This window comes from Paecilomyces variotii (genome assembly GCF_004022145.1).
Source record: "Paecilomyces variotii strain CBS 101075 chromosome Unknown C8Q69scaffold_5, whole genome shotgun sequence".
Lineage (NCBI taxonomy): Eukaryota > Fungi > Ascomycota > Eurotiomycetes > Eurotiales > Thermoascaceae > Paecilomyces > Paecilomyces variotii.
Window position 1 is genome coordinate 905,397 of NW_021167144.1, and position 12,224 is coordinate 917,620.

The 12,224-nt window shown below is 49.0% G+C and overlaps 4 protein-coding genes across 4 annotated transcripts; 1 reads left to right on the forward strand and 3 right to left on the reverse strand.

Annotated features, from left to right (window-relative positions):
• Positions 1–520: 520 nt before the first annotated feature.
• On the reverse strand, positions 521–3,115 carry C8Q69DRAFT_261591 (hypothetical protein). The gene is made up of 3 exons (XM_028626699.1): positions 2,736–3,115; positions 2,226–2,544; positions 521–2,151 (listed from the first exon to the last, which is right to left on the reverse strand). Exons 1-3 carry the CDS (start codon positions 2,861–2,863, stop codon positions 637–639), a joined length of 1,962 nt encoding a protein of 653 aa, XP_028485285.1. The 5' UTR covers positions 2,864–3,115; the 3' UTR covers positions 521–636.
• A 178-nt stretch (positions 3,116–3,293) lies between these two features.
• C8Q69DRAFT_466852 (hypothetical protein) lies at positions 3,294–4,386 on the reverse strand (the record flags this gene model as incomplete). Its single annotated transcript, XM_028630582.1, has 1 exon — positions 3,294–4,386. A coding segment is annotated over exon 1 (479 nt), but the record flags the coding sequence as incomplete, so codon positions are not given.
• Positions 4,387–7,041: 2,655 nt separating this feature from the next.
• C8Q69DRAFT_486617 (RING finger domain protein) lies at positions 7,042–8,819 on the forward strand (the record flags this gene model as incomplete). The annotated part of the gene is made up of 4 exons (XM_028631919.1): positions 7,042–7,308; positions 7,380–7,782; positions 7,834–8,398; positions 8,453–8,819. The coding sequence occupies 4 exons, from the start codon at positions 7,042–7,044 to the stop codon at positions 8,817–8,819; spliced, it is 1,602 nt and encodes a 533-aa protein (XP_028485287.1).
• Positions 8,820–9,924: 1,105 nt separating this feature from the next.
• Positions 9,925–11,350, reverse strand: C8Q69DRAFT_466861 (hypothetical protein). The gene is made up of 5 exons (XM_028630584.1): positions 11,106–11,350; positions 10,437–11,030; positions 10,300–10,368; positions 10,125–10,218; positions 9,925–10,057 (listed from the first exon to the last, which is right to left on the reverse strand). The coding sequence occupies exons 1-5, from the start codon at positions 11,181–11,183 to the stop codon at positions 9,951–9,953; spliced, it is 942 nt and encodes a 313-aa protein (XP_028485288.1). The 5' UTR covers positions 11,184–11,350; the 3' UTR covers positions 9,925–9,950.
• Between the last annotated feature and the right edge of the window lie 874 nt (positions 11,351–12,224).

A 12,224-nucleotide genomic window follows, 5' to 3' on the forward strand; every position in this document is an offset into this window, starting at 1 on the left:
ACACCCTGTTCTCTCGTACAGAACCACAGGGAAAATAATATACTATACATGACAATTGCCGCCTTCACTGCTGGGAAGCTGTACGGTTGAGATTGTTTGTACAGAAGAACAAGGTTACGTGGCAGTTTCGGAAAATGGTCTCCGAAAGGACGGCCACGATGAAATTCACTATAGGCTGACCCCTAAAAGAGGACCAGGATAACCTGAAGTAGCTTTTGAGATAGCGTCTGCCAATTGTAGAAGTGAGATGGTTATGACTCCTATGCTGCACCATTAGATTTTAAGCAATGAGAAAACCAGAAGTCGTGGCGCTGACAATCCGCAGCTGACATTACCCAGCGCAAAGGGCCACATATGAAGCAGCCCAAGTTCAGATGATAAACCAAGATTATAACACACATCATGGCATCTCATACGTGGACAAACCCTCAAGGTAATATGTGATAGATAATGAAAATGAGGGAATTTGAACGCCGTGAACATGTCTAAACGCCCATATTCGCTTCCCTCGATCCATGAAACTCATGAAAACATTCCTCGAAATCGCAAGACATAAGGGGCTTTCGATGGAGAAGAGGCCTCTTGATAGGAAAGATAAACGATCATCGCTAGAACCTTAGTCCTCATTCAACAATGCTATAACGGGCAATTGCCCCTTACAGTGTTGGACTCCAAGAATATAGGGTGTTCCGGAGCGCGTCCGATCCGCAGCGAGTCCGTGACAATAATTTGGTTTGGCGGGATTTCCGAGAGCACGGTGGGATTCCCAGACGTGGAGAAGAGAACCTTCAGAATGGTAGGCTTGGTCCCAGTAGCTCTGTTTCTTGATGTAGGACTTGGGCGGTTTGTACGTCTGACGAGGATCCGAACAAGTGACTGGAGACAACTCTCGGTCGATTCGTCATTGAGCACGTGAAGGCTACCGATCACGCAGACTAGGACCGGCGGTACGAAATTGAGTAAGGTATCGAAGACAGATATTGCCTCATCCCACGTGTTCAGGGTGCCGTCTAGCTTACGGAAACGTTCTGCGCTTGGATCAGAAGAAATCTCGCAATCCAGAACAGGCGGTGCAAGCTCGATCAATTGTCGGATCAAACTGTATACCAATGCCACAAGTCCATGACCACTTGTATTGCTTCCGTCCGAGCTCTGCGACAGAGGAGAACAGAAGTGTGATATCACTGGCAACCCTGCCTGTCGCGCTGACCAAGTGTAGTGTCCCGAAAGAATGGTAGCTGGGCAGGGATAAGACGTCACGGAGGGACATGCGATCGCGAGTACCTGGGATGGCGAACTGAGGGTCCATTCCCTCAAAGTCGTAATCACGCCGGGGTCAGCGTATATCTCCAGAGGGAGCTCGAGGTTCAATAATTGATCGTCATTGTCGAAGAAGTCTTGGAGGTCCTTGGAAGAAAGTTCCAGCTCCACCCTCGATACCTTGCGTTTAGATGTCTTGGAAGCCGCGATGCTGGGAATAACTTGGGCTTCTGGGTTTAGCCTAGACCTGATAAGAAATGCAAGAGAAATAGTTTCCGTACCAATATCTTCCAACGCCGTGGCGGTCACGACCTCGTCGTTCTTACCACGCTTCAACCCATGGACCTTCTGCTCTAACAAGTGAACTAGCTGCGAAAGGAGCATGTCTTTTTCATCCGCCATTCTCTTTCGCTCGTTGGCATCTTTTTGGATTTCCCATAGCAGTTGACGGATGATGGTATTCTGTGAAGCAACATGGCGATCCGTTCCTCTCAATCCGGCTTGGCTTAAACGTGCCTCTTCCATCTGGTAGAGCGTTGCACGTGAGAGATTCGTTCCGCCCTTCATTCCTATCGCCGCGGTGAGATAAGTCGTGTCTATTCGTTCGAGATTGATCGAACTGCAGGTCTCTCTTATCACGTGGACGAGATACTGAAGGTCAGAATAAAAGTCTTGGTGATGGCTCTTCAGAAGACGACATTTGGCCTTCTTAGTGTACCAATACATGAACTCTCCGAAGAAGAGGAAGATCTGAGAGTAAAGAGTAGCGATAGGGTATAGCACCCTCATGGATGCGTCGAGTCCGGCGCCTCGAGCGGAAAAGATCGCTTCGTTGATTTCGACGAGAGCTTGTGAAAGGCCTTCTGCGACCTTGTGATACTTGGCTGAAGCCTGTACATATGCACATGGCATGTTTAGCTTGAGGCATTAAATCACTACCATCGCAGTAAGATCATCAGTCTTACCTTAATCACAGACTGAAGGACACGGTAAAGAAGAGAGCGATATCTCTCCCCTCGGGGAAATGCACATAACAAAGCTGAATGGGCATCCAGGGCCGTAGCACATGATCCAAGCAGCGTCGTTGACCATCGTAAGTGATGACACCCGCGAGTACTTGATGCCCAGACTTCTTCTGCCTGGCGGATCACTCGCAGGACATCTTCATCGGTTGGGGCATCCTGTTCTAGATCACTATGATCGTCCGGGAACAGATTCTTGTTAAATGCCTGACAGGTTCTCGCGAGTTCATTGTACTCGTTATCGAGTTTTGTCAGAGAATCGCTAGTGATGGAGCCGCATCAGTATGGATAGAACATGACAGAATAAAATATAATCATGAAGATAGACAAGAGATGTCTGTGGAAAAGCCACACACCGATTCGTGCTTCAGGCTTCCCTGCGGACATCATGACTCAAAAAGGCCCATTGTCTACCATGTATAATATCAATATGAATGAAAAGACGGGATATACCTGGCGAGCGGATTCTGCTCATAGATGTCCCCATGTTTGATCTTGAAGCCAGCATCATTGCTGGTACGGTGGAGCGACGGCTTCTCAGCGGCTCTGGGGTTTTGGTCGAAGTGGATCAGATGGTCCATCTCCCACCCGCACTGCGACTCTTCTGCTTCCTCAACACAGGTCTGGAGTGATCTGAAGGTTGTGCTACTCTCTCCTCAGGACGACAGGTCACCGGCGACAGTATCATGTCAATAAAAGGGGGTTTGACTCTGGGATGTTCCACCGTTCGACGGGCTTGTTGGGCGTTCGCAGCCACGAGGCAACGACAATACGTCCAAGAGCGACACATTGTGAGAGCGATCAGGGCCCCTCGGGCTGCCAGTGTATCTGACGGTCGACGAGAGCCTCGACCTCGCCCAGAACGAATATTTACAGGGAATGTAGCGCCTCCTCGTCGCCCAGACCAATGAGACGCATCCGTTTTCCTCTTGTTTGCGACGGCGCGGGAGGAGGCCGGACGCTTTTCCACGCAAGCTCAGCCCGTCAAGTTCCGAATAACTCAGGTTGTGGACTTTGCTCAGCTACCAGAATAATGATAAAGTAGCATCAGTGTTACCATATTATTATTTTTCTCCACCAGTTTTGGCGTTGTGGGCGCCTTGATCGGTGCTACTGAAAAAGGCGCTCGCGATTCGGTATGGCCCGTCCTGTCATCTATATATAGAGTACCAGTACATTTTTCGCGATCAGATCCTTTGACAGCGGGCAACTGTGCGCACCCGAGCTTTTTTCTCCCTTTTCGTCTTGATTGAGTTAAGTAAACGACTGCTGTCCTGGTCGCTCTTATACGATTCTCTGCTCGAAGACTTTGCACTGCAATAAAGAAACATACAGTGGACAAAAGACGTGGCTTCATTCGTGACCACCACAGTTCAGCCTCCCGATAGTGTCTTGTGCTTCGAAGTGTCAGATCTCGAGGAATAGATGCGAGCCCGCATTCAAAATTAACAAATCGCTTTGCAGGTGGCGAGCAACATTTACTTTGAGCGAATGGTGGCATTGTCGCTGACTGGGGTCTATATGCTGACTGGCCACAAGTTCATGTATCTGTCTTCTTTTGATACCTTCCACACACAGAACGATGCCTGGCAGCACGGAAAGTTGCGGATATGATACTAGTCAATACGCAGACTTGCAATCTGAGCAATTGATGGCTCTTCACTGAGCTTTTGCTTATACCCTAAGGGTAGAAGTAGAGACGAAACCAGAAGACTAGGTAACTAAGTGATCCTTGATACCTATCAAGAGATCAATCGATTCTGCACCATCTATGAGCGATCTGCGATCCCTATCAGATCTTCCGTGGCTGCGGGAGGTAGGGGAAACTGAGTCGCTAGTATAGGCTGTACTACGGGAGAGCCAGGTTAATACCTACATATAAAGATAATCATGGACATCGACAAGCCTGAGTAACGGTCAACTTTAAATAGTCCCATCCATGATCCTAGAGGCTAGGTAATTGTGATTGCGGTAGGGCCGCTCGATGATCATTTCAGCCTCTATCTCGCACGGTCCACAAGTGATCTCGAGAGTAATTCCATACGTCTCCACATCAAGGCAAAGTGTAAGAGAGGAAGTCAAAATGATAAAAAAAAAAAAAAAAGGCACGCAGGGGAAGAATAAAAAAAGAAAAGAAAAGAAAAGAAAAAAGGTTTAGGGATGGTTCACGGAACCACACACGTATGGGACGAGAGCGAACGCGCGCATATTCGACGACGGCAGCGAGATTCCCCGGTATAACACACTTGAAGTCCCGCATATGATACACGCGCTGCAGCTCCTCGGGTCAGGCATTGGGAATATCAAACTCTCATCATCTGTATTCAGTACTGCATGGTAATATAGCCGTCACGAATACAAACGGAGCAGCATAGCCAGTGGTTAGTGGCCTCGAGAATCGACAGTAGACATGTTAGCTCCAAAGTTGAAAGCGGTGTAAGCAAGATAGCTCTGTGCGCGTTGGCCACTCTTATGAGTGCCGTCAACAACCCGATCGAGTAATAACTGAGGAAGGTCTGCCAGCTTTAGGCGCATGGCGGGGTGGGCATGGTGTCTCCCCGGATCCTGCGGCTCAGTAGCACAGTAGCACCGCGGAAAATACCCTAGCAGACACTATCCCCATGCCAAGAGCGCACGAACTCTGGGGTCGATGTGTGATGCTGAATAGGTAGAAGACCTGGTGGGTAATTTCTGACTGACAGTGGGTTAGGTTGTTCTGCCGGGAGGCATTCGTTGATGCTCGATGAGGGGCAGTGCGCGATCTAAAAGGACCAGGGGCCATGCTATCCTAGTCCTTTCTAGGCTCGTCGGGTCAATTACTTTACAAAGCTCCAGGAGAGAGACCCTGACGGGCCTGACCAATTTCATGCATATGGCACAATTGAGGTAAATAATGCGTTGCACTACCTAAACTGCGGAGACGATGCAGACGGTTGCCAATCTCTGCAATGGCAAGCGCCAGCACATCTTGGTGTAGTCCCCGAGTCAAAAACCAGATTTCACTCTTTCCCAGTATTATTGTCATCGTTAGTTAGCATGCAAGTTGATGTTGGCTTGGCTGGTGGCGGCTGCACTGTCAGAAATGGCTGGTATTAGTTCACTCCCAGACGCCAGAACCTATCTGTTTGATCTCCATAACCTTCAATATTAATGCATCGAGGCAGATCACCCGACGAGCGATAAATAGGCGAATTGGGTGGTCGGTACTACGGAGTACTTAGGTAAGGCGCGCCTCGACCTAGAAGTATACAATAGATCAGCGGTGCTGGAAGGGTGCCGTAGATAGCAGCGTCACAGGCCGATCGCAGCGCTTGGACGCGTCGTGGAGGAGGGGTTGGTGCTTACTCCGTACTGGGAGTTAATTAACTAACTATCAGCATTGTGTTAGCAACAATACCGACCTGCAGAGGCTGAAGGCGTGGTGAAGAGGTATCCGTGGTTCACTGGACTGTAGTTTAGTTACAATGTGGCCATCGATGGACTGACGCATGGCTCTTTACCGCATCAGGATGGTCCTGGGGCACTGGCAGAAGGCCAAAGAAGAAGAAAAAAAAAGAAGAAAAAGAAGAAAAAAGGTCATGGCTGGATGATCTCCGCAGTTTGGCGCCGATGATCGACAGACGGAGACGGCAGGTCGGTGGGATCGCAACAGCCGGAAGAGGGAGGGAAACAGGTCGATCGGCGAGATTCCTGCTCTAGAATCCTAGATAGAGTAGCACAGAGCTCAAACCTGGAGAGCTTCATGTCTTATTGCCATCCAGAGAAGCTGTCCATCGCGAGTGTTGTCGATGGAGAATTAGATAGTAGTTAGTTGGTACTCCATGGTAATTATTATCATTATATCATTATCATTATACACAATCTTCTTCGGTCAACACCCGACAGAATCAAGAATACATAATATGAATGATCGCCTTGTGCCGCTAGTTTCTTCCTAGTTACTGCTTATCTTATCCGGCCCCCTCAGACCAGACTGTTTCCAGTAAGTCGTCCAAAGTCACCAGCAAATGAATATTATTATTGATCGTCTTGACACTCCGATCCGGGTCCACTGGATGGCCAAAGAGGCACAACTACGGAGTAAAAGTCATCATACTAATCATGTTAGACTAGACTATCGTATCTTGTTCCCTGGCGCTGGCCGCGGAGATATCACATCGCAAGAGACGAGCACGAGCAGTAGTCCCCCGCCCTTCGAAGACTTCTTTCTCTTCCCACAATCTGTTCATTAATTAATTAATTCATTCATTCATTTATTCATTTGTCAATCAATAATTAAACATTCCCAGCGCAAAAGGTCAAACAACATAAAACGAGGGTTTCATGGTGACACCAGTCTCCCCCTCGTCCGACAAGCCCTGTTCCAGATCGCCCGGATGCACGGCGGATGCTCCACCGTTGATTGAGTGAGACTGTGAGCCTGACATAAACTCCTCCACACTTCTGCCCTTCGGCCCCCCGGCGATTCGAGCGCTCATCGAGACGCTGGCGCCGTCCAGAAAAAATCGAGCAAAGTGAGCAGACGGCCGGTTGATCCCAGTTGTCCCTACGAATAACAGTCGTCCCTCCGGCAGTGGGACGGATCGCTCTCCGCATTGACGTCTGCACTCGGTTGCGCTGGCTCGGCTTCATCCTCAGAACCACCAAGGCGGCCTGCTGGGGAACGCAGAGAGACACGACCCGACGGTTCGCCGTCATCCCGCCCACCGGGCACCGTAAGTCGATCGTCAGCTCATTGTTCTCCTTCCCTATAACCACGATGAGCTGCCGACGGTCCCGTTTCACTCTCTCGCCGTCGATATCATGTCTACTGCTGCTGCTGCTGCTCTTCTTCTCTACTGTCTCTGTCACTCGTGCCCAGAGTCTGTCGGCTGTCACGGTCCTTCCGTCCAATAACTCGCAGGATCTTGTCTGGACGGGGATCCTTCGATTCAACTTGCGCAGCACACAGGTTGAGCTTCCGTCAGTGGTCGATTTGGCACCTTTGACCCGGTCGCTCGTCGCCTCCGACCAGAGTAGCTTCACAGTGAGTTTGTTCCCCGATGGAGGGAAACCTCGGAGATGTGATCGATGCTGACGAGCGGTGGGGCCAACCAGAAGTTCGGCGTCACAGGAGATCTAGTGAATGTCGATGCCTCCAATTCCGCAAATCTGAAGAGTGGTCAAATCGCGTATATCAGTTGTGATAATTCCGCCTACCCTGGAAATATAGGCCCTGGCGCGACCGTCGCGAACGTGATCACATCCCACCAAGCCGCTGCCATCCTGCTGTATAGTTCCCAGTCGAACCACTGCAACTTCACCGCGGATGCCTCCTTGCCCTCCTATCAGAACATCTTCACAGTCTTGATCTCGGACAGCAGCCTCCAGATCAAGCAACACATTGATTCAGGGAATAGTAGTGGCTCGACCAGTATAGTGCCGGACATGTCGACGGTCAGCACGGCTCAGCCGTCCGGCGGCTCTGGGGACAACGGGGATACTGGAAGCCCCAATAATGGTTCGTCCTCCTCTGGAAATCTAGCTGAACAATTGCCAACCACGCCTGTAGCCATGATAATCCTCTATAGTATCACCGGAGTCATCACCGCACTCTTCCTATGCATCATCATCACCGGAGCCGTTCGTGCCCATCGACATCCCGAGCGATATGGCCCTAGAAGGACGGCAGGTCGACCACGGCAGAGCAGAGCACGAGGCATAGCACGGGCTATGCTGGAAACGATACCCATAGTCAAGTTTGGTGATCCTTACGAGGCATCTGATCCCGCCAAAGCAGATATCGAAATGGCATCGGGCAGTGAAGAGGAGGGAGGAGACGCTTCTCCGGAAGGAAGGAAATCTGCTTCGGGTCAGGAAGCTATCGAGATGACTGGATCCGGTGCGGATGCGACGAAGTCGACTGATGTGGAGAAGGCGCCTCAGGCCGCCGCCAAAACGACCGGCTCCTCTGGCCCAGAACAGAACGCCCAGGAATCTGGGAACTATTCCTGCCCGATCTGTACGGATGATTTTGTTAAAGGACAAGATCTGCGAGTGTTGCCTTGTAACCATCAATTCCACCCCGAATGTGTTGATCCGTGGCTCGTCAATGTGTCTGGAACCTGTCCGCTCTGGTAAGTGTTGATATCCTGGCATAAATGGTGCGGTCAATTGCTAATACGCCTCAGCCGTATCGATCTCAACCCTGCACAGGCTGAGGAAGATGGCCCGGAAACAGAACACGGGGACAACGCGGCTCCTGTGGACCATCAGGGCGCCGAGCAAGCAGCAGATGTCCCGAACACGCGACACAATCGCTTGTCCTCATACTTCCACAATACGCTGAATGTCCGACGGATGCGAGAGGCGTCCGTAGAGGAGCGGATTGCTACGTTACGACGGTTCCGACAGGCCAACCGTGACAGTGCAAATGCTGAGACTGCGGAAGAGACGGAAAACCGACGAAACTGGCTCACGTCTCCACTCCGTGATCGATTCAGAATACGAACGAGGCAACATGATGGGCCATCTACTGCACCAGCATCAGAATCTTGATTTATCTGTTCCTGGTACAGGGGTCATCTACAGCCTTGCCTCCCGGTGAGGTGCTTTTACGGCGTGGCGTTTCCGGTTACGGATCACTGCTGCAATTCATTGAGACACGTCTGTGATGCATGATGTATGATGTTGGCTTTTATTTTTATTTTCTTTTTTATTTTTCTTTTTCCATATTCGTTGAGACTATTACCGCTTATAAACGGATTCAAAGTCCAACCTTACGTCGGTACGAGATTTACTTTGCAACGTCTTGGTTTGGCTATGGAGTTCCTGGGTTCATCGCTGCTAAGCGACTGGAGGGCGTTGCATTCGTCAAGAGGAATCGGTTATTTTGTTTTCTTTCTTTTTTGTGGGAAGGGGGTTGATGGAATTACAGCAGCCAGGACATGTGTATCGACCGGCTGTATGTACATATCTTCCATGCATTGTATGTATTTTCCTTCGGGCCATGTGTAAGGGTTAGACGGGATATATCTTCGGTTGTGGTCTATATATCACCAGGATCACTAATCAATATCATCTAGAAGCGCATCATCGTCCGCAACAAACATTAGAGCATCCAACCTCACTCCGTTCGCAGGGACCTTAGTACATGTGTAGTATAATATCTGACGTTGACAGAACATTGGTGACGCCACGCGGACAACCACCACTCATGATCCTGCACGGGTCAAGATCACCAGCAAGTACAGGATCCATATCTAACCCCCTCCCCCTCAATTGACATCACGAAACCAACACCGCAACTGAAACAGCAACTAGACTCTTACCCCTATCTATCTATCGAAGGAAAACACAGGACCAGTATAGGAACCACCAAGCTCGCTCCACCTGCGCATGCAACAGCTGCCCTTCAGCTCTGCCATTCAATTTTGCAAATGGAAAATACTTAGTCGTGAAGCATGCGATATCTCAAGAAGTGGAAAATCATCGTATCCTGACGCATAAGGAACAGCCTCTCGCTATCTGTGGCTCATTTTATTCTTCTGTCATTTAACGGTCTGTATAGCTGCCAATTCTTGCAGAGGACTGAATAAATTACGTTATTACAGAGATTATTGGATACTTCCGAACGAGTGCATAAAGTAGATATATGTAATTTGCTTCATCTCGCGCAACACTATCTCTTCACAGGTAAGTTTGAACCTGCTCGTTTGTCCATTCCCAGTACCTTTTCCCGAGGGCTGGATCTAGTAAATCCCCCCTAGCAGTGGATAATCGCCCGAATGGCGCAACTGTAAATAAAGAGAAAAGGTTAGAAGAAAAGGGGCAGCTGTCGTTCTCCATGCGATGTTTACGTACTCCAACTTCCTGTCTTTTCTTCAGTTATTTCCGGATGTAAACCAGCGAATAGCTCCGTGTAAGCTCCGAATTTGGAATCATGGGCGATCAGTTTCTTGAGTAGTTAGTTCAGGTCAGTCTAAGTTAATAATAGCAGGAGAAACTTCGGGAGGGAAGACAATTTACATATACTCACAACAAATATTAATTGCCACTTAGGCATTGTGCGTTGCAGATCCGTAATCAGGTTTCCTGGATTCAAACTCTGCAAGGATACCGTCAGAATAACTGATAATATGATCATGATGATCTTGAAAACGAGGGTGGAATTACCACGCTGATTATGCCTTCTTTCTTTACCTGTCTGGCAAACTCACACGCATGGAGGACGTTTCCGGCTTTACTTCGAGCGTATTTCCTCCATTGATTCTCATCTCGATGGTAGTCCATATTTGAGAAATCAATAGCAGGCTTCGGAGCTATCTCCGCCATGCTAGAAGACACCCACACCACTCTGACAGACCCCTTCGGAGACGACTCTGCAGTCTGTTTCAAGACCGGGCGGAGAAAATGCGTGAACAGGAAGTGTCCAATATTGTTCGTTCCCAGTTGCAGCTCATATCCCTGTGCCGTTTTTGATCCTGCTGGCGGCACCATGACGCCGGCATTGTTCCAGAGAACATCCAATCGAGATTCTTTCTTGAGGAATTCTTCGGCCGATTTCCGAATCGTGGTCAAGTCACCGAGATCCAGGTGCAGAAAGATTAGCTGGCCTTTAGAGTCGGGATAAGTCTGTGAGATCTCGGAGATTGCGCTTTCAGCCTTTTGTTTCGAGCGTGTCGCTACATAGACCGTGGCATTTCGTCCGTACAGGATGGCTGCTAGTTGCTTTCCTATCCCTCCACTTGAGCCTGTGATGATGAAGACCTAGCCATGTGTCTCGTGTCAGTTCTTCTCTGAATAGCAGATGTAGAACTGCAACTTCGCTGATATGGCGCATACCTTTCCTTTCTGGTCAGAGAGATTCTCCTCGGTAAATCGAGGCGCTGGAGGAAATAGGTTGCTCCATTGCTGCCCCATGATTGGCTTAGATACTAGTAGTTAATATACTTTGTAAAATATATGTATTCAAGGAACAATATTTGAGGAAAAGGGAGATCAAAAGAAAAAACAAGGCTACGAGTGACATCCTGCTGCGACAACGTTAAGGGTGATCAGCAAAAATAAGCCCCTTAAATGGATTGAAGTCGCAGGTTGACGATGAAACAGTGAGCGTGATGGATGTATACGGGGTAGATAATATCAACATCTCCGTCGACCCCCGGTCGATACCGTCTATTCCTAGGCGTATCTTGTGATCGTCATTTCCGTCGAACTTATGGTCCGAACTAGATATGTCTACCTAGAGGGTGCTTCTGCAACCCGGAACGGGAACATGGGATTCGCATTCAGTACTCAACGGCGGGCCAATAACAGCGAACTGCAAGGCTTGTCGCTCTTGTCGTGTATGAAACGTATGTTCATATCAACGGTCCATTCACTGTACTTTTGATTGACCACTTCCTGTAGGTATCATGCGATGGTAAGAAGCCACGATGTGGCCCGTTCTATGCGCCGGCATCATCAGTGTCTATCCACCAGACACTCGACACCAGCACCATCACATCATGTATCTCAAATATATGCTACCCCGAATAGATTTTCAGGCTCAGCTTCTAGCGAAGCTGCATCTGCTTCCATTTCAAGGAGGGGTTCCATAGGTCATTTCAATGTGAATAGAGCCCAAGTTACAGGTTCTATAGGTATAATACAATGGCGTTTCCACTGCTATTAATGATATCTCCCTGACTATGATGGGTTGCGAAACAATGTCTTCAATAAAGAGCATGTTCTCCGTATCCTCTACACTTGTATCGAAGATTTACTCCTTGGTGAAGAGATAAGACAAGCAAGCATCCCTACTGCAGATGCACATCTTATCGGCGGAAGACCCTCTCATGTACACAATTTCCACTGGCTCCAGGTGGATGCATTGTGGGATAGCGAATAATATAACGCAGAGGTCCTGTCCAGTGTACTTAAGGGTGTTTGAAGTGTTGTCAATTGTCTCTATCTTCGGTT